This window comes from Panulirus ornatus, chromosome 16 (genome assembly GCF_036320965.1).
Source record: "Panulirus ornatus isolate Po-2019 chromosome 16, ASM3632096v1, whole genome shotgun sequence".
NCBI classification, from domain to species: Eukaryota; Metazoa; Arthropoda; class Malacostraca; order Decapoda; family Palinuridae; genus Panulirus; species Panulirus ornatus.
In genome coordinates this window covers 41,854,134-41,876,651 of record NC_092239.1, presented here as the reverse complement: position 1 = coordinate 41,876,651, position 22,518 = coordinate 41,854,134, and the positions used below count along the sequence as shown (strand labels likewise).

At 40.8% G+C, this 22,518-nt stretch overlaps 1 protein-coding gene and 1 long non-coding RNA gene across 2 annotated transcripts in view; one reads left to right on the top strand and one right to left on the bottom strand.

Annotated features, from left to right (window-relative positions):
• Imp (IGF-II mRNA-binding protein) overlaps positions 1 to 11,781 on the bottom strand; it is a 729,352-nt gene extending 717,571 nt beyond the window's left edge. The window contains exon 1 of the mRNA XM_071671623.1: positions 11,498 to 11,781. Coding sequence (XP_071527724.1) covers positions 11,498 to 11,675 — 178 coding nt within the window. The 5' untranslated portion in view covers positions 11,676 to 11,781. The remainder of the gene's footprint in view (positions 1 to 11,497) is intronic.
• A 4,611-nt stretch (positions 11,782 to 16,392) lies between these two features.
• LOC139754266 (uncharacterized) lies at positions 16,393 to 21,270 on the top strand. Its single transcript, XR_011713865.1, has 2 exons — positions 16,393 to 20,793; positions 20,973 to 21,270. It is a non-coding gene; the product is annotated as an uncharacterized lncRNA (long non-coding RNA).
• The last annotated feature ends 1,248 nt before the right edge of the window (positions 21,271 to 22,518 follow it).

Below are 22,518 nucleotides of genomic sequence, written 5' to 3'. Positions count from 1 at the left end.
GCAGTGTATGCATAATGATTGCTGAGTACATTTACTACAGTTATATGCACAAAGATAGCTTAATACATTCAGCAAAGTTTATGCACAAAGATAGCTTAATACATTTACCACAGTTTATGTACAAAGATAGCTTAATACATTTACCACAGTTTATGTACAAAGATAGCTGAATACATTTACCACAGTTTATGTACAAAGATAGCTTAATACATTTACCACAGTTTATGTACAAATAGCTTAATACATTTACCACAGTTTATGCACAAAGATAGCTTAATACATTTACCACAGTTTATGCACAAAGATAGCTTAATACATTTACCACAGTTTATGCACAAAGTAGCTTAATACATTTACCACAGTTTATGTACAAAGTAGCTTAATACATTTACCACAGTTTATGCACAAAGTAGCTTAATACATTTACCACAGTTTATGTACAAAGACAGCTTAATACATTTACCACAGTTTATGCACAAAGATAGCTTAATACATTTACCACAGTTTATGCACAAAGTAGCTTAATACATTTACCACAGTTTATGTACAAAGTAGCTTAATACATTTATCACAGTTTATGCACAAAGATAGCTTAATACATTTACCACAGTTTATGCACAATGATAGCTTAATACATTTACCACATTATATACACAAAAATGGCTAAGTACGTTCACCACAGTTTATGCACAAAGATAGCTTAATACATTTACCATAGTAAATGCACAAAGCTTGATACATTTACCACAGAACATGCACAAAGATAGCTTAATACATTTACCACAGTAAATGCACAAAGATAGCTTACCCCATTTAACACAGTATACGCGAAAAGACAGCTCAATACATTTACCACAGTACATGCACAAAGACAGCTAAATACATTTACAACAGTTTATGCACAGAGATAACTAAATACAATCACCACAGCATATGCACAAAGGAAACTTAATACATTTACCACAGTATATGAATAAAGATAGCTTAATACATTTACCACAGAATATGAACAAAGCTTAATTCATCTTAATACATTACTTCTTCACATTAAGAGAGCCAGTAACTACACTAGTTTACTCTGAAGTTAAACAATTAACATTGTCTACTTCACACATCCACTAGCATTTGTTCACAGTCATACAAATCCTTAAAAGACACACTCACAAACCACAAATAATACTACATGACTGCAGGTTATGACAGAGTCCTTGTGTTACCTAGGATCTTTCTAAATGCTCCTTGATCCTGGGGCTGCGCTACATCCATTAGCTGGGAAATGTAGACTCCTTTAGAGTGACAAGTCACCAGCATTACAACCTAGCCAAAAGTTACTTTTCACTCAGCGTGCAGAGCAGGCGAAGTGTGGTACTATATATATATAAATGTGAATAAGAGCAAGGTTGTAAGGTACAGTAGGGTTGAGGGTCAGGTCAACTGGGAGGTAAGTTTGAATGGAGAAAAACTGGAGGAAGTGAAGTGTTTTAGATACCTGGGAGTGGATCTGGCAGCGGATGGAACCATGGAAGCGGAAGTGAATCATAGGGTGGGGGAGGGGGCGAAAATTCTGGGAGCCTTGAAGAATGTGTGGAAGTCGAGAACATTATCTCGGACAACAAAAATGGGTATGTTTGAAGGAATAGTGGTTCCAACAATGTTATATGGTTGCGAGGCGTGGGCTATGAATATAGTTGTGCGCAGGAGGGAGGATGTGCTGGAAATGAGATGTTTGAGGACAATGTGTGGTGTGAGGTGGTTTGATCCAGTAAGTAATAATAGGGTAAGAGAGATGTGTGGTAATAAAAAGAGTGTGGGTGAGAGAGCAGCTGTATTGCTGTCTATAGGGTTCAGTATAGATAATGCATTAACATGTAATAATGACTTCACTGCAATAAATCAAATGTTGTCTAGCACTTTGGCGAAGACTGTAATGCACTGCATTGAGTCTGTCAACACCAAAGGGCATAAGTGTTGTTTCATAATACACTTCATAAGTGTATGCTGTAGTAAACTACACTAATATACTTAAGCAAAATGCCTTATATTGTAAAGTGGAATGAATCTACTTATAGTAACATGTACTAAGGTACAGTGTTGTAAAATGCATTACTGTAGATTGTATTGAAATGCATTAGTGCAGGCTCTATTGAAATGCATTACTGTAGGCTGTATGAAATGCATTAGTGTAGGCTGTACTGAAATACATTAGTGAAGGCTGTAATGAAATGCATTAGTGTAGGCTGTAATGAAATGCATTAGTGTAGGATGTAATGAAATGCATTAGTGTAGGCTGTAATGAAATACATTAGTGTAGGATGTAATGAAATGCATTAGTGTAGGCTGTACTGAAATACATTAGTGTAGGCTGTACTGAAATACATTAGTGAAGGCTGTAATGAAATGCATTAGTGTAGGCTGTAATGAAATGCATTAGTGTAGGATGTAATGAAATGCATTAGTGTAGGCTGTAATGAAATACATTAGTGTAGGATGTAATGAAATGCATTAGTGTAGGCTGTAATGAAATGCATTAGTGTAGGCTGTACTGAAATACATTAGTGAAGGCTGTAATGAAATGCATTAGTGTAGGCTGTAATGAAATGCATTAGTGTAGGATGTAATGAAATGCATTAGTGTAGGCTGTAATGAAATACATTAGTGTAGGATGTAATGAAATGCATTAGTGTAGGATGTAATGAAATGCATTAGTGTAGGATGTAATGAAATGCATTAGTGTAGGCTGTAATGAAATACATTAGTGTAGGATGTAATGAAATGCATTAGTGTAGGCTGTAATGAAATACATTAGTGTAGGCTGTACTGAAATGCATTAGTGAAGGCTGTACTGAAATACATTAGTGTAAGTTGTATTACAATGCATTAGTGTAGGCTGTACTGAAATACATTAGTGTAGGCTGTACTGAAACGCATCAGTGTAGGCTGTAGTGAAATGCATTAGTGTAGGCTATACTGAAATACATTACCGTAGGTTGTACTGAAATGCATTACTGTAGGCTGTACTGAAATACATTAGTGTAGGTTGTATCAAAATGCATTAGTGTAGGCTGTACTGAAATGCATTAGTGTAGGCTGTACTGAAGTGCATTAATGTAGGCTGTACTGAAATGCATTAGCGAAGGCTGTACTGAAATGCATTAGTGTAGGCTTTACAGAAATGCATTAGTGTAGGCTGTACTGAAATGCATTAGTGAAGGCTGTACTGAATTACATTAGTGTGATCTGTACTGAAATATATTAGTGTAGGCTGTACCGAAATGCATTAATGTAGGCTGTACTGAAATGCATTAGTGAAGGCTGTACTGAATTACATTAGTGTGAGCTGTACTGAAATACATTAGTGTAGGCTGTACTGAAATGCATTAGTGTAGGCTGTACTGAAATGCATTAGTGTAGGCTGTACTGAAATGCATTAGTGTAGGTTGTATTAAAATGCATTAGTGTAGGTTGTACTAAAATGCATTAGTGTAGGCTGTACTGAAATGCATTAGTGTAGGCTGTATTGAAATGCATCAGTGTAGGCTGTACTGAAATGCATTAGTGTAGGTTGTACTGAAATGCATTAGTGTAGGCTGTACTGAAATGCATTAGTGTAGGCTGTACTGAAATGCATTACTGTAGGTTGTACTGAAATGCATTAGTGTAGGTTGTACTGAAATGCATTAATGTAGGCTGTGCTGAAATGCATTAGTGTAAGCTGTACTGAAATGCATTACTGTAAGCTGTACTGAAATGCATTAGTGTAGGCTGTAGTGAAATGCATTAGTGTAGGCTGTAGTGAAATGCATTAGTGTAGGCTGTACTGAAATGCATTACTGTAAGCTGTATTGAAATGCATTATTGTAGGCTGTATTTAAGTGCATTAGTGTAGGCTGTACTGAAACGCATTAGTGTAGGCTGTACTGAAATACATTAGTCTAAGCTGTACTGAAATGCATTAGTGTAAGCTGTACTGAAATGCATTACTGTAAGCTGTACTGAAATGCATTAGTGTAGGCTGTAGTGAAATGCATTAGTGTAGGCTGTACTGAAATGCATTAGTGTAGGCTGTACTGAAACGCATCAGTGTAGGCTGTAGTGAAATGCATTAGTGTAGGCTATACTGAAATACATTACCGTAGGTTGTACTGAAATGCATTACTGTAGGCTGTACTGAAATGGATTAGTGTGGGCTGCATTAAAATGCATTAGTGTAGGCTGATTGAAATGCATCAGTGTAGGCTGTACTGAAATGCATTAGTGTAGGCTGTATTGAAATGCATCAGTGTAGGCTGTACTGAAATGCATTAGTGTAAGCTGTACTGAAATGCATTAGTGTAGGCTGTATTGAAATGCATTAGTGTAGGCTGTACTGAAATGCATTAGTGTAGGCTGTATTGAAATGCTCAAGTGTATGAAGCACTTACAATGCATTAATTTTGAATTATACATCGGCAGTTGTTTCTGTTGTTGTGAAATGTACTCATGTAGTCAGCTGAAAGAATGCACTGAGAAATGCATTAGAGTAGGCTGTACTGAAATGCATTAGTGTAGGCTGTATTGAAATGCTCAAGTGTATGAAGCACTTAAAATGCATTAATTTTGAATTATACATCGGCAGTTGTTTCTGTTGTTGTGAAACGTACTCATGTAGTCAGCTGAAAGAATGCACTGAGAAATGCATTAGAGTAGGCTGTACTGAAATGCATTAGTGTAGGCTGTATTGAAATGCTCAAGTGTATGAAGCACTTAAAATGCATTAATTTTGAATTATACATCGGCATTTGTTTCTGTTGTTGTGAAACGTACTCATGTAGTCAGCTGAAAGAATGCACTGAGAAATGCATTAGAGTAGGCTGTACTGAAATGCATTAGTGTAGGCTGTATTGAAATGCTCAAGTGTATGAAGCACTTACAATGCATTAATTTTGAATTATACATCGGCAGTTGTTTCTGTTGTTGTGAAATGTACTCATGTAGTCAGCTGAAAGAATGCACTGAAGCGGGTTGTGATACAACACATTCGTATGGCTGTTGATTATTGTAAAAATTATTGTAATATGACTGAGCAAGATGCATTCATGTGTAGGATGAAAGAATACAATAGTGTAGATTGTAGTGATATGTATTATGGTAGGTTGTAATGAAATACATTAGTGTAGGCTGTATTGATATGCATTATGGTAGGTTGTAATATAATACATTAGTGTAGGCTGTAGTGATATGCATTATTGTAGGTTGTAATGAAATACATTAGTGTAGGTTGTAGTGATATGCATTATTGTAGGTTGTAATGAAATACATTAGTGTAGGCTGTATTGATATGCATTATGGTAGGTTGTAATATAATACATTAGTGTAGGCTGTAGTGATATGCATTATTGTAGGTTGTAATGAAATACATTAGTGTAGGTTGTAGTGATATGCATTATTGTAGGTTGTAATGAAATACATTAGTGTAGGTTGTAGTGATATGCATTATTGTAGGTTGTAATGAAATACATTAGTGTAGGCTGTAGTGATATGCATTATGGTAGGTTGTAATATAATACATTAGTGTAGGCTGTAGTGATATGCATTATTGTAGGTTGTAATGAAATACATTAGTGTAGGTTGTAGTGATATGCATTATTGTAGGTTGTAATGAAATACATTAGTGTAGGTTGTAGTGATATGCATTATTGTAGGTTGTAATGAAATACATTAGTGTAGGCTGTAGTGATATGCATTATGGTAGGTTGTAATAACATACATTAGTGTAGGTTGTAGTGATATGCATTATTGTAGGTTGCAATGAAATACATTAGTGTAGGTTGTAGTGATATGCATTATGGTAGGTTGTAATATAATACATTAGTGTAGGCTGTAATGATATGCATTATTGTAGGTTGATATAAAATACATCAGTGTAGGTTGTAGTGATATGCATTATGGTAAGTTGTAATAAAATACATTAGTGTAGGCTGTAGTGATATGCATTATTGTAGGTTGTAATGAAATACATTAGTGTAGGCTGTAGTGATATGCATTATTGTAGGATGTAATGAAATACATTAGTGTAGGCTGCAGTAAAATGCAAAAGAGTTGGTTGTATGTAGTTTGCTGTATTAGTGAAGGTTGTAGTATAATGCATTACTGTAGATTGCAGTATATTGTATTACTGTAGGCTGCAGTACGCTACATTATGTGGGGCTATGATATAATGCATTACTGTAGGCTGTTGTATAATGTACTATTGTAAGTATTAGTGTACTACATTATTGTAGGCTGTAACATAATGCATTACTGCAAGCTGCATTGAAATGTATTAGTCTAGGAAGAGGTGAAATGTATTACTGTGCTGTAGTAGAAATACATTAGTGTAGGCGAAAGTCAAATGCACTAGTGTAGGCTGCAGTGAATTGCACTAGAGTAATGTGCAGTGAAATGCTTTCGTGTGGGCATTTCAAATGCATTAGTGAAGGCTCTAGCAAAATGCAGTAGTGTAGGCTGCAGTGAAATGCACTGGTGTAGGCGGAAGTCAAATGCATTCTTGCATAAGGCACTGCATCTGTCTTATCTACAGTGACTACATCCACAGAAGGTGAAGTTATATGACAATACGTGAAATCAAACTCCCTATCAAATGACAGATCAGAGAAATCTGGTACAAGAGACGGTACAGAAGGCTGTAACACGGTACATGTAAAGGCCTCATTTAGGGTACAGAGCAGCCATTTGTTCACGGTACGTCACAAGGAGGCCCCTGAAAGGTACACAGATGTAGGACGGTACACGGTACATCAGTGTGGGGGTGATATACCGTGGTATATATTGCTGTGTGAAGCACAGCCACTCCACATTACACAGCAATCGACTCATGCATGGGTGATACAGTAAAGCAGGACTAGTCTTTGTAACACTACGCTCTATAGGCTGTGACAAGGTCCATTAGATTGTGACAAGGTCCATTACGCTGTGAACAGGTGCATTAGTGTAGGTTGTGACAAGGTACATTAGTGTAGGTTGTGACAAGGTACATTAGTGTAGGTTGTGACAAGGTCCATTAGTGTAGGTTGTGACAAGGTCCATTAGTGTAGGTTGTGACAAGGTCCATTAGTGTAGGTTGTGACAAGGTCCATTAGTGTAGGTTGTGACAAGGTCCATTAGTGTAGGTTGTGACAAGGTCCATTAGTGTAGGTTGTGACAAGGTCCATTAGTGTAGGTTGTGACAAGGTACATTAGTGTTGGTTGTGACAAGGTACATTAGTGTTGGTTGTAACAAGGTCCATTAGTGTAGGTTGTGACAAGGTACATTAGTGTAGGTTGTGACAAGGTACATTAGTGTAGGTTGCGACAAGGTACATTAGTGTAGGTTGTGACAAGGTCCATTTGTGTAGGTTGTGACAAGGTCCATTAGTGCAGGTTGTGACAAGGTACATTAGTGTAGGTTGTGACGAGGTCCATTTGTGTAGGTTGTGACAAGGTCCATTAGTGTAGGTTGTGACAAGGTCCATTAGTGTAGGTTGTAATAAGATCTGTAAACATGGAATTACATAAAAAATATATACAGTTTTGTTAAAACAAGAATACTCATACATCACACACACACACACACACACACACACACATATATATATATATATATATATATATATATATATATATATATATATATATATATACATATATAATGTTTGGAAAAACATGATCAAAGAAAAAAATTACGTGTGTTTTACAGGGTTACCACGTACAAGTGAAATCTTCTATGTACAATCTTGTCGGCAGCCTTTCTCCATACTGTTGATGACAACCAAACAAACTGTTCATGACTACCATACATACTGTTGATGACTACCAAACAAACTGTTCATGACTACCATACATACTGTTGATGACTACCAAACAAACTGTTCATGACTACCATACATACTGTTGATGACTACCAAACAAACTGTTCATGACTACCATACATACTGTTGATGACTACCAAACAAACTGTTCATGACTACCATACATACTGTTGATGACTACCATACATACTGTTGATGACTACCATACATACTGTTGATGACTACCATACATACTGTTGATGACTACCATACATACTGTTGATACCCCCAAACATACTGATGATGACTACCATACATACTGTTGATGACTACCATACATACTGTTGATACCCCCAAACATACTGATGATGACTACCATACATACTGTTGATGACTACCATACATACTGTTGATGACTACCATACAAACTGTTCATGACTACCATACATACTGTTGATGACTACCATACAAACTGTTGATGACTACCATACATACTGTTGATGACTACCATACATACTGTTGATGACTACCATACATACTGTTGATGACTACCATACAAACTGTTCATGACTACCATACATACTGTTGATGACTACCATACATACTGTTGATGAATACCAAAAATACTGTTGATGACTACCATACATACTGTTGATGAATACCATACATACTGTTGATGAATACCATACATACTGTTGATGAATACCATACATACTGTTGATGACTACCATACATACTGTTGATGAATACCATACATACTGTTGACTTCCACATATACTGTTCATGATTACCATACATACTGTTGATGACCACTAAACATAATGTTCATGACTACCATACATACTGTTGATGACTACCATACATACTGTTGATGAATACCAATAATACTGTTGATGGCTACCATACATACTGTTGATGACTACCATACATACTGTTGATGACTACCATACATACTGTTGATGAATACCAATAATACTGTTGATGGCTACCATACATACTGTTGATGACTACCATACATACTGTTGATGACTACCATACATACTGTTGATGAATACCATACAAACTGTTGATGAATACCAATAATACTGTTGATGACTACCATACATACTGTTGATGACTACCATACATACTGTTGATGAATACCAATAATACTGTTGATGGCTACCATACATACTGTTGATGACTACCATACATACTGTTGATGAATACCAATAATACTGTTGATGAATACCAATAATACTGTTGATGGCTACCATACATACTGTTGATGACTACCATACATACTGTTGATGACTACCATACATACTGTTGATGAATACCATACATACGGTTGATGGCTACCATACATACTGTTGATGAATACCATACATACGGTTGATGGCTACCATACATACTGTTGATGGCTACCATACATACTGTTGATGACTACCATACATACTGCTAATGGCACTTGTGCATACAAGTGATGGCTGTCATTCATACATGTCATGGCTCCCATACATGTAAATGAAAGATATACAACATTTCCAACCATAAGGGAATGTTTTCAAATACATATTGTAACCAAAGACATCAATGTAACAGCTATACATGTTTCATAAGAAGCATAAGCACAGCTATATGTCCTTATGCACATATATTACATATGTACATAAGCAAGAATATTTGCTGTCATGTAAAATGATAATTCATCTAAACCCCTCTATGTGTTTTCAGCCTTAGACCATTCAAATTAACACACTACCATCATTTTCTTATCATATAAGTTTCTTAAATATTGAATAATGTATTTAACAGGATGATAATTACAGTTAACTACCACATTAAGATAATAATATCATAGTTACTACCACATAACTGTGGTTGTCACTGTAGGCGAATGCAGAGCACACAACCCACATGTCGTGCTTGACGTCATGCACCTACAGGAGCTCCTGAAGAGGAGGTCATGAGGTGGTGGCGATCAGTGGCAATGTGTCTTGTGCACCTACTCAGCCCAACTACGCTCTCTGAACCTCCTCATTACTGAGGGATTATACCTCACAAGTCTATCGAGAGCTTGTCATTATTTGAGATTATAATACATATAAGTCTCCCAAGGGCGCCCCGGCCTAGAGCAGGCCATGCGGGGGTGTGGTGGTGGAGGAGTGGTCGTGGCTCCACACCAAGTTGTGGTGGAGGAGGAAGGGGGTAATGTGTGTACTGCAATCACTGCTTCTGGAGCCTGGAAACCACACACACACACACACACCCACACCTTCCTCCATACACAGTCTGGGCCCTCATCTGATGAGTGTGGGGAGTGAGGAGTGTGGGGGTGTGGGGTAAAGAGGTTGGAGAGGGTGAACATATTGTGGTGAGGGTGGCGGGTCAAGAGACTGGGGTAGGCTGGGGTGGCGGCGGCGAGCGGAGGAGGAGGAGGTGGTGGCGGCGGCGGTGGTGGACGGCGGTAGGCGTACTGCAGACGGCCGAGCCAGCCAGGCCAGCCAACCCTCCCGACCCCGCGCGCTCTACGCCCCTCCGTATCACGTGTTTCTTAGGCCTAGCGCAAGAAAAAGCCGGCCTTTTTTTTTTTCTCTCTCTTACGCCAGCCTCGGCGTAAACGCAGATCATGTTTGCCTATGTTATTTCATAGTGTGAACTGATGTCTTTGCTCGTACTAAGGAGGAACAGGCCTACAGAACAACTCCTCATCTTTAACAACTACAACTCTACAATCCCATGTAGATAAATATATTTTTTTCCCCCCTCGCGGGACCAAATCCAATATTGATTTCTGTAAGAATCACATCCAACACGTGACCATCTAACATGACCATAGAGGCCTTCAACACAAGCTAGGTTCGTCACCAACATAGGACTAAATACCATAGAGTATGGAATTCCACCTCAAAATGCCAAACAAGTTGTTCATAACATACGAATTCCCAAGCAGGAGCAAGAAGGCACCAGTAAATGCTGCCACTAAATCAATACATCTTGGTCTACCATCAACCTCACCCAAACAACTGGTAGAGAAATATCGACTTATATCGATATACTGATCTCATATTATATTACTATAGAGCCATCAAGAGGATCATAATCCCAAGGGAAAATTGTCTTTGGAATTGTGGAGGCAACATTTGGTGGTGGGGCCGGTCGCCGCTGCTCCGGGGTAGGCCTGGCTCCTGCTTGCTCGCGGTCATGCGCAGGAGGGTTACGCCGTTCTGGCCTCCTCCTCAAATGTTTACATATTCCCGTCGTAATTCCTATCTTAACGATGGAAAAACTAAAGAATCTATATCATTCCTCTTAAATCGACCCGGGAGTCAGGTACAGCGGGGCCAGCGGTGAACACTACGCGCTAATTTCTTGCACCAGACTCGAACGCACACGCTCGCGCACGTCGCCGAGGTAGGCCTAAAGTTCCCGCCCACGTTTACTGCGAATCCGGCTGTGCCCAGCCGTGTCCCGCCCGGAGCCGGCTTCTACCCACTCTAGAAACCCTAGAGCATGCCTAGAGCCGCCCTAGACAACCTATTTCCAGAGAAATCCGCAATGTTTACACCGGGAGGCCCGCCCCTAATGGAAGCCATATTGGACTTGCCGTCAGTTCCTCCCATCCAAATATAAAGACGCTCCCAGCGCACACCACATTTTACAACTGCGCTGCGAGAGCGTAACAAGAAAGCTTATCCTCTCCTACGTACCATTCAGCTCTTCGATAGCCCTGTCGATTTCTGTTTGGTCCGGGCAGTCGACGAAAGCATAGCCTCCTCGCTTCACAAGCACGTTTGTCGTATTCACTCCTTGATCTGCGAATAACTGTCGTAGTGTCCCTTCGTTCACATCTGTCGGGAGGTTTCCCACATACAATTTTGACATCATTATGACTGGATGTTTGATTATGCACTAGATTCACTGATTGGGCTATTGCAAGTAGGTAGGGGGTGTTTGAACTGAGATGTGAACCGATGCACACTTGTTTCCTTGCTTGCCGGCGACCGCTGACTTATCACGTGGGCGGGGTCAGGCCGCCGCTGGGCGGAGCTTGGCTCCCGGTGGAGGCGGGGTATACACCGCTCCATAGCCTGATTGGATGCTTGATCCATGGGTTTGTGTGATTGGCCGGAGAGCCCCCAGCCTGTCGAAATTTCTACCAATCATGGTTACAAACAATTACCCACGTGACCATGGGTGAGTTACTGGCTCAGAGCTCATTGGCGAAATTCGTTCCAAATAGCAAAAATGACAGATTCCAGTAAACATGCGAGCCTACGCCTGCTGCCCACCTATGCCTATGGGCCTATAGGCCTTAGTAATAATTCAGTAAGCGTCTGGTAGTGAGCAAAAGAAAGAGAAAAACTCCTCAGAAAAGGCTTGACATCCTGCCAAGCTCAGTGTGTGAAACACAGGATCGCGGTTCAACCCCCGGTGTTCGAACTCTCTGCACCAGCCAGCCTCCCTCCCTCCTGCGCATGTACACTCCCGGCCAAAAAAAATGATCAAATTGTTATCTGTACCGCGAGTGTCAACTGTACTTGTACCGTACATTTGCTCGGCAGATCCTAACCCCACTCAACTAAACACTGACCACCAGGGCAACAATATTCCTTCAGTGGCTACAGGTGGTGGAGAGAGAGGGAGTGTGTGTGTGTGTGTGTAGCAGGGTGGCTGCCTCGCCGCCGCCCCCCCCCAAACTACCCACACTAATGCCTATGTAGCGGCTGCTTCTCATGCTGGGGGCGCGCCTCCCAAGGCCCTACAGAAGTTCTTAACAACTGATTTGCTTCCTCACACCAAGAATGGTCCATTTGTTATAGTCAGATACAACATCTTCAAGACTCTAATTATAGATGATTGGTTTATTATCCACATAATTGCTGCTGAGCAAGTCTGTAGTGGCCCCAGTGGTTGAGGAGAAGTCTCCTTGCACTTAAAGCAAGTTAGAAGGCCTTCTTACCACAAGCCCTACCTTGTGTTGTCCTTAAAGAAGAGATTCGCCACTCTTTAACAGGCTTAGTGGGAGAACACAAGGCCCAAGGCAAACAAGCAGTTGTTGATAGTTATCATCTCAGATTCTAATGCTTAGGTTGGAAGCCCAAAGAGTGTGTATATAAGAAGGCAAGACCTTTTTGTATTTCCTATATATCATATACTCTATATAGGAATACCTCCAGCTTTTATATCAGCTTATATCAACCCTTATATATCACCACTGGAGAACATATTCCTCCCACCTCTATACTTTATTTTCTTAGTAGATTATATTATTTAATAACTACATGTCTTCATAAGTGAGGTAATGGTGAGTGATATAATTATCATGATTATTAAGACTCTAATGATTCAGTGAAGCAGTGAATGATGATGGCTGACCCATGGTTTGGATATGGGTGGTTATTATAGGTATGATGAGGTACTGTGTTATATGATGGTATTATGGATGTGGTTGATCATCCATCACTGTATGTATGGTGATGGTCAGTCACTGTATGGATGATGGTCTGTCACTTTATGTTTGGTGATGGTCAGTCACTGTATGTATGATGATGGTCTGCCACTATGTTTAGTGATGGTTTGTCACTGTATGTTTAGTGATGGTCTGTCACTGTATGGATGATGATGGTCCGTCACTGTATGTTATGATGATGGTCCGTCACTGAATGTATAGCGATGGTCCGCCACTGTATGTATGATTTATATCATACCTAGATACCTTACATGATACACTGCAAGGCTACAACAGTGATATGCCCCAGAAATCACTATTGCTTGTATTTCTACTATATCTCTGGTGATTGACTTTGGGCCTCATAGGCCTACTGTATCACTAGAGTGACTAATTAATCGTAAATATATAAAAAAAAAGACTTAGTTTGATACTAGGTAGCCCTAAAAACTAGTTGCCAAGGTATCACACAGTCCCATTACTAACCAGTGGGACTAGGTAGTCCCAAGTGTTGGTAGAGGACTACGTAGTCTGCCACTGAGTAGCATTGGGATAGCTTGTAGCCCAGCCATGTGTGGCTGTGGCTTGAGGTAGTCCTAGCAAGTGTTCATAAGGCTTGAGGTAGTCCCAGCCAGTGTTGATGTGGCTTTAGATAGTCCTAGCAAGTGTTGATGTGGCTTCAGATAGTCCCAGCCAGTGTTGATGTGGCTTTTTGTAGTCCTAGCAAGTGTTGGTGTGGCTTTAGATAGTCCCAGCCAGTGTTGATGTGGCTTTAGATAGTCCCAGCCAGTGTTGATGTGGCTTTTTGTAGTCCTAGCAAGTGTTGGTGTGGCTTTAGATAGTCCCAGCCAGTGTTGATGTGGCTTTAGATAGTCCCAGCCAGTGTTGATGTGGCTTTAGATAGTCCCAGCCAGTGTTGATGTGGCTTTTTGTAGTCCTAGCAAGTGTTGGTGTGGCTTTAAGTAGTCCCAGCAAGTGTTGGTGTGGCTTTGAATAGTCTTAGCAAATTCTATTGTTAGCCTGTGTGGTTACATCAAGTGCCTGTATGGCATTTAAGACAGTCCTAGCAAGTTTTGTTGCAAGTACCAGATGGTCCTGGGAAGTGCTGGCATAGGTACTAGGTGTTCCTAGGAAGTGTTAGTACAGGTAACAGGTGATCCTAGCAAGTGTTGGTGCAAGTCTATGTGGTCCTAGGAAGTGCTGGTGCAAGTTAGGTGATCCTAGCAAGTGTTGGTGCAGGTACTAGGTGGTCCTAGGAAGTGCTGGTGCAGGCTAGGGGATCTTAGGAAGTGTTGGTACAGGTACTAGGTGCTCCTAGCAAGTGGTGAAGGTACTAGGTGGACTTAGGAAGTGTTTATAACACTAGATAGTCCTAGTAAGTACCATAAGACACACAATAGTTATCTGAGTAGTTTTATCACAAGGTAATCCCAGCTAGTGTTCCAGTGCAAGGTAATCCCAGCTAGTGTTCTAGCACAAGGTAATCCCAGCTAGTGTTCCAGTACAAGGTAATCCCAGCTAGTGTTCTAGCACAAGGTAATCCCAGCTAGTGTTCTAGCACAAGGCAGTCCCAGCTAGTGTTCTAGCACAAGGTAATCCCAGCTAGTGTTCCAGTACAAGGTAATCCCAGCTAGTGTTCTAGCACAAGGTAATCCCAGCTAGTGTTCTAGCACAAGGTAATCCCAGCTAGTGTTCTAGCACAAGGTAATCCCAGCTAGTGTTCTAGCACAAGGCAGTCCCAACTAGTGTTCTAGCACAAGGTAATCCCAGCTAGTGTTCCAGTACAAGGTAATCCCAGCTAGTGTTCTAGCACAAGGTAATCCCAGCTAGTGTTCTAGCACAAGGCAGTCCCAGCTAGTGTTCTAGCACAAGGTAATTCTAGCTAGTGTTCTAGCACAAGGTAATCCAGCTAGTGTTCTAGCACAAGGCAGTCCCAGCTAGTGTTCTAGCACAAGGTAATCCCAGCTAGTGTTCCAGTACAAGGTAATCCCAGCTAGTGTTCTAGCACAAGGTAATCCCAGCTAGTGTTCTAGCACAAGGCAGTCCCAGCTAGTGTTCTAGCACAAGGTAATTCTAGCTAGTGTTCTAGCACAAGGTAATCCCAGCTAGTGTTCTAGCACAAGGCAGTCCCAGCTAGTGTTCTAGCACAAGGTAATCCCAGCTAGTGTTCTAGCACAAGGCAGTCCCAGCTAGTGTTCTAGCACAAGGTAATCCCAGCTAGTGTTCTAGCACAAGGCAGTCCCAGCTAGTGTTCTAGCACAAGGTAATTCTAGCTAGTGTTCTAGCACAAGGTAATCCCAGCTAGTGTTCTAGCACAAGGCAGTCCCAGCTAGTGTTCTAGCACAAGGTAATCCCAGCTAGTGTTCTAGCACAAGGCAGTCCCAGCTAGTGTTCTAGCACAAGGTAATCCCAGCTAGTGTTCAGTACAAGGTAATCCCAGCTAGTGTTCTAGCACAAGGTAATTCTAGCTAGTGCTCCAACATAAGGTAATCCCACCTAGTGTTCCAGCACAAGGTAATCCTAGCTGGTACTCAAGCGTAAGGTTGTCTTAACAAACGCTCGAGCATTAGGTCACCCTTGAGCACTGTTATAGATTGTAGACAATGTGGTAAGGGATTACTTTCACTAGGATTACCTTCACTAGGTGATGTCCAGGTCATCAATCCAGCCCAGGTAGTATCCAAGTCATCAGATCATCAATTCTCATGAGGGAATAGTCAAATCATCAGGTCATCAATCTTCTCCAAGGTAATCTGCAGGTCATCAGGTCATCAATCTTGCCAAGGTAATCGGCAGGTCATCAATCTTCCCCAAGGTAATTTGCAGGTCATCAGGTCATCAATCTTGCCAAGGTAATCGGCAGGTCATCAATCTTCCCCAAGGTAATTTGCAGGTCACCAGGTCATCAATCTTATCCCAAGGTAATCTGCAGGTCACCAGGTCATCAATCTTATCCCAAGGTAATCTGCAGGTCACCAGGTCATCAATCTTATCCCAAGGTAATCTGCAGGTCACCAGGTCATCAATCTTATCCCAAGGTAATCTGCAGGTCACCAGGTCATCAATCTTATCCCAAGGTAATCTGCAGGTCACCAGGTCATCAATCTTATCCCAAGGTAATTTGCAGGTCACCAGGTCATCAATCTCCCCCAAGGTAATCTGCAAGTCATCAGGTCATTAATCTTATCCCAAGGTAATCTGCAGGTCATCAGGTCATCAATCTTATCCCAAGGTAATCTGCAGGTCACCAGGTCATCAATCTCCCCCAAGGTAATCTGCAAGTCATCAGGTCATCAATCTCCCCCAAGGTAATCTGCAAGTCGTCAGGTCATTATTGACCTAACTATATGAATTCCCTTTTAGAGAATAAACCCAATAATGTCATCCAGTGTACGACAATGTAACCTCAGTCTGCAAAACAATATAATTCATGCAGTCATATTCAATTCACAGAAATTACATTTCATCGTCCAAATTTATATGAAAGTAATTGGGGTGAATGATTGATAATTATGTAATCTGTCAAGATCCCTTGCTACATGTTTATGAATTATACACACAAATTATTTCCCTGAATTATAGATTTGTTGAAATGGAATCTGAATTTAGGTGGCTAAAAGGAGAAATTGACCCAAAAACGTAAAAAAAAAAAATGAAAATAGAAAAAATATACAGATATCCTAAATATGTAAAAAATAAAAAAAGATAAAAATTACAGATATTTCACCTTAAAAAAAATATCTTTAACAAACCACTAAGTTTCTAGACCTTTGGCCAAGCAAGGAGGGTATGTGTTGTGGCTAACAACACACAGGTGTTGACCACAAACACACACACACACACACAGGTGTTTGTAAGTAACTACCTTCACATGTTACGTTGTGGCTAACAACACACAGGTGTTGACCACAAACACACACACACACACACAGGTGTTTCTAAGTAACTGCCTTCACATGTTACGTTGTGGCTAACAACACACAGGTGTTGACCACAAACACACACACACACAGGTGTTTCTAAGTAACTGCCTTCACATGTTACGTTGTGGCTAACAACACACAGGTGTTGACCACAAACACACACACACAGGTGTTTCTAAGTAACTACCTTCACATGTTACGTTGTGGCTAACAACACACAGGTGTTGACCACAAACACACACACACAGGTGTTTCTAAGTAACTGCCTTCACATGTTACGTTGTGGCTATGTTTAGTTAACCTAATGCAAGTTCTTATTCATATTCTTTTACACTTCAGTTGTAAGTAGAAATGATTATACACTTCCTGTATATCTAGGTACTTGTGTATAAGTGTATACTTATAATCTCATACATCTGTTTATAAGTAGAATTATTTTTATCATCATATTCGTGTTTATAAGTATATGTGATTGTACTTATATTCTTAAGTATCTTGTATAAGTAGAAGTGTCTTTTTTATTATATTCTTGTTTATAAGTATATGTGATTGTACTTACATTTCTAAGTATCTTGTATAAGTAGAAGTGTTCTTTATCATATACCTGTTTATAAGTATGTATGTAAGTATGTACTTATATTCCTAAGCATCTTGTATAAGTAGAAGTGCTTTTTTTATAAGTGTATGTGACTGTACTTAAATTCCCAAGCATCTTGTATAAGTAGAAGTGTTCTTTTATAAGTGTATGTGACTGTTCTTAAATTCCCAAGCATCTTGTATAAGTAGAAGTGTTTTTTATAAGTGTATGTGACTGTAGGTAAATTCCCAAGCATCTTGTATAAGTAGAAGTGTTTTTTATAAGTGCATGTGACTGTAGTTAAATTCCCAAGCATCTTGTATGAGTGTTTGTGTTCATGTCTCACTGTTCACAGTTGTATGAGGTGTAAGTTATTCTTATTATCTGATGTTTACACTTACAGAGCTTGTGTCCATTTATCCAGGTCAATGTGTCCAGGTCAAATGTGCCCAGATCAATATGTCCAGGTCAGTGTGTCAGGTCATATGTGTCCAGGTCAAATGTGTCCAGGTCAGTGTGTCCCGATCAGTGTATCCAGGTCAAATGTGTCCAGGTCAGTGTGTCCAGGTCAATATGTCCAGGTCAGTGTGTCAGGTCATATGTGTCTAGGTCAAATGTGCCCAGGTCAGTGTTTACAGGTCAAATGTGCCCAGGTCAAATGTGCCCAGGTCAGTGTTTACAGGTCAAATGAGCCCAGGTCAAATGTGTCCAGGTCAGTGTATCCAGGTCAAATGTGTCCAGGTCAGTGTGTCCAGGTCAATATGTCCAGGTCCATGTGTCTAGGTCAGATGTGTCTAGGCCAAATGTGTCCAGGTTTATGTGTCCAGGCCAATGTGTCCAGATCAGTGTGTCTGGGGGAGTTTATTGTCATATATACACTATTGACTCCGTCTCAGCTGGTAGTTCTTACCACATTAGAGACATCTGCATCACTGTCAGTCTGTCTGTCTTCTCTGTCTCTCTGGTAACATTGCCTGTTCGTCTGTCTGTCTGTCTGTTTGACCCACTGGTGACATTGTCTGTCTCTTTCTGCCAATGGTAACACTGATAGCAGTGGCTCTTTTTCTGTCTATACCACTAGTGACTCTGTCTCCTGTCTGTCTCTCTGGTAACATTGTCTTTGTCTGTCTGTCTGTCTAGCCCACTGGTGACATTGTCTGTCTGTCTCTAACACTGATAACACCGTTTGTCTGTCTGTCTGTCTGTACCACTGATAACAGTGGCTGCTTGTCTGTCTATACCACTAGTAACTCAGTCTTTTTTCTGTCTTTATCACTGACAGAAGTGTCTGTCTGTACCACTGATAACAGTGGCTGTTTATCTGTCTATACCACTAGTAACTCTGTCTTTTTTCTGTCTTTATCACTGACAGAACTGTCTGTCTGTACCACTGATAACAGTGGCTGTTTATCTGTCTATACCACTCGTAAATGTCTTGTTTCTGTCTTTATCACTGACAGAACTGTCTGTCTGTACCACTGATAACAGTGGCTGTTTATCTGTCTATACCACTCGTAAATGTCTTGTTTCTGTCTTTGTCACTGACAGAACTGTCTTTCTGTGCCATTTGTAACACAGTCTGTATGTCTGTATCTCTTGTAACACTTCTTGGCTGTTTGCCTGTACTGATAAACTGATAAGCAATCTCTTTGTAACACTCGCTAGTTACCTGACTTTAGCAATGGTAACACAGGTTGGCTACAGCATTGGTAACATTGACTGGTCGGTTGACTGTAGCACTGGTAACACTGACTAGTTGGCTGACTTAACACTGACTTAACATTGGCAACACTGACTAGTTGGCTGACTTAACATTGGCAACACTGACTAGTTGGCTGACTTAACACTGACTTAACACTGGTAACACTGACTGGTTGGCTGACTTTGATATTGGCAACACTGACTTGTTGGCTGACTGTATCACTGGTAATACTGTCTGGTCGGCTGACTTATGTATTGGCAACACTGGCTGCTTAGCTAACTAGCACTGGTAACATTAGCTGACTCTAGCAACGCTGGCTGGTGGGCTAACTGTAGCACTGGTAACGCTAGCTGGTCGGCTCACTGCAGCACTTGTAACGCTAGCTGGTCGGCTCACTGCAGCACTTGTAACTCTGGCTGGTCGGCTCACTGCAGCACTTGTAACGCTAGCTGGTCGGCTAACTGCAGCACTGGTAACTCTGGCTGGTCGGCTAACTCTAGCTAACTCTTGTCACAGTTCAAAAGATTAAACCATTTAAGATTCAAACACCAAATTAATTTTAAAAGATGTTGAACCCCAAAAAATTTCATGAATCTGTTTTTATCACAAATGTATAATTCCTTTTTAGTAACTAAGTTATTATCCAGTTATGGTGCAAGGATCACTAACAGGTACTCAATTATCCACTCACTTTTGCTAACAATAGCAGTACGTATGGACTTAGCGTTATAGAGAGTGGATTTTGCGCTAAGTTATTCTATAAGGTTCAAATGTACGAAATGTGTGTTGTGTGTGTGTGTGTGTGTGTGTGTGTGTGTGTGTGTAAAAGGTAACGTATCTGTGTACAAGCAGGTGTAGTACAACTTTCTTACAGTTGCCTGTGAGTGAGTACATCTGTGCCTTATCAAAAGCACAGATGAAGTACACCTGCTGGCGAGCACCCACCATTCATGTACGTGTCCATAATTTCAACCTCTTTTTTTGGGGGTGGTGGATCCTGTTCTTCAGGAAGACACATCCCAGACCAATGCACACACCGTCGCTAGGCCCTCAGACTACCTGGTACTCATGAATTGTTGTCATGTAAGGTAACAGCAGCTGTCCAGTCCTACCTCATGGGTAATTATCCCCCCCATGACATCACTGGTTTCCCTTCTCTCCCCAGAAGCTATTGGCACTTGCCCACATCCTGTGTGTGGGGGAGGAGTGGTCATGACTACAGTGATCTACTTCAAGGGCGTGACAGGTCACAGGTCAATGAGGACTGAAGGGAGGTATTGAGCTACATACATTCGGTCCATCTCCTCACACCGCTGAACCAACAACATTTTACCTCACAGCAGCTGAACAAGGTCACATCCTCCTAATATTATTACTTACACTTAGTAAAGTGTTTGGTTCCGTGTCTACTTTACCCTACTTTGACCTCCTCTGAACTCCTCAACTTCTGGATAGTCAAGAACATGACGTCGTTAAGATATTGTTCATTTCCTCAACCACAAGACTAACATGTCTTCTCCTTCACCTGCAGGATGCATCCAGCTCCCAGGAGGCCAGCTGTGCCCCTCTCTCAGTTCAGATACTCCAGTGACGAAGGTCTGGGTCGCCAGTAGCTACGGCAGTCCTCGTCCTTCACCAGCAGAGTGTTCCCTTCCTCCTCGTCTCCTCCATCATTCCTCTCTCCACAGTCAGTCTCTGATCATACATTTTATTCGTATAAAATTCGGTGGGAAAGCTCCCTGGATCACAGCTTCTCCCGCGACCTGAGCAGTAAGTCTCATTTCTTTTTTCATTCCAGGTGAACACAATATTAAGTTTCATAATATCTATCTATTCCTTTTTAATTTCCTGTACTTAATCCTGATCTGGATGACAAGTCTCTCTCAGGCTATATGGAGCAAGTATTGCATATTGAATGAAAGTCTGCATGTATTCATAGATCTATATTTCATTCCCCAACTCTTGCAAGCAAGATAAGTAAGTTGTTTACCCAACTTATCTTGCTTGGTGGATACCCATCCGTCTCAGAAGGGGCGTTTGACAGTGTGCTTTCAAGACAGCTGACCTAGCCAGCAGCCCCTGCCTTGCTTCCCCCAGATGTACATGGACGTTAACGCTATGGTGGGGTTTGTGTGGAGTAGTGATGGCTTGAGCTATGGCAGTGGGGGATTTTTTCCTTTCCCTGGTACGTGGGTTTAGCCAAGCTGCAAAGATCAAACTTGAACTCTCACACCAATACATGTTGGCTATTTTCTCTCTTATTCTTTTCCCTCTTCCCTTCTTGGTCTATCAAAACTGGAATTGGTCATTTGTCTGAGTTAGAATGAATTTCTGAGAATATTCTAAACTGTATTAGGAGCGCTGAATAGCCCTTAGATGCTCAAAAGGCTTGGCTTATACACCTAGATTTTATAATCCAATCCAATCTTGCCTTGTCTGGTACATGATCCACACATTCATCACTCACCAACGAGACTCAAGTCACTGTCGTCTATATCAGAGGACGTGTGTATATAATCCTTGTTCAGAACAGAAGGGTTCATCTCCTCCTTCCTTCCAGCCTCGCGAAGAATCACTGACAGAGGGATCTCCCTTCATCATTTCTCGTATGTGACAAATGGCCACCCTACCACCCAATTAATTCAACCTCTTTTAAGAAATTGACCTCCATAATTGCCAATTCTTTTTATCACTCATCATATCCTGTATCTCTACCGTAGCGACCTAACAGAGGAAGTGTTCTAAATAATCTTATTCCTTTATTAACAAAATCCATCTTATCGGGCCACCAAGATATACATTTCTTTTACACTGATGGCCATATGACCAGGAACAATGCACAGTGAGTTGTCTCAAACTTATTCAAAGCTTATTCAATTTACCCTCAGGTAACTTCAGTCGGACAGAAACTTCCCGATCTATAAAACTTCCTAGACCAACAATGTTGATTTTTTTTCCTAGTATAGCTATTGTCATTTGCGCCATCACCACCCTAAGCCATTGTCTTATTGGCTTTTGTCTGCTTCCAAACCCAATTATAAAGTCTCCGAAGACGTCATCAGTCCTGTGGTACCTTT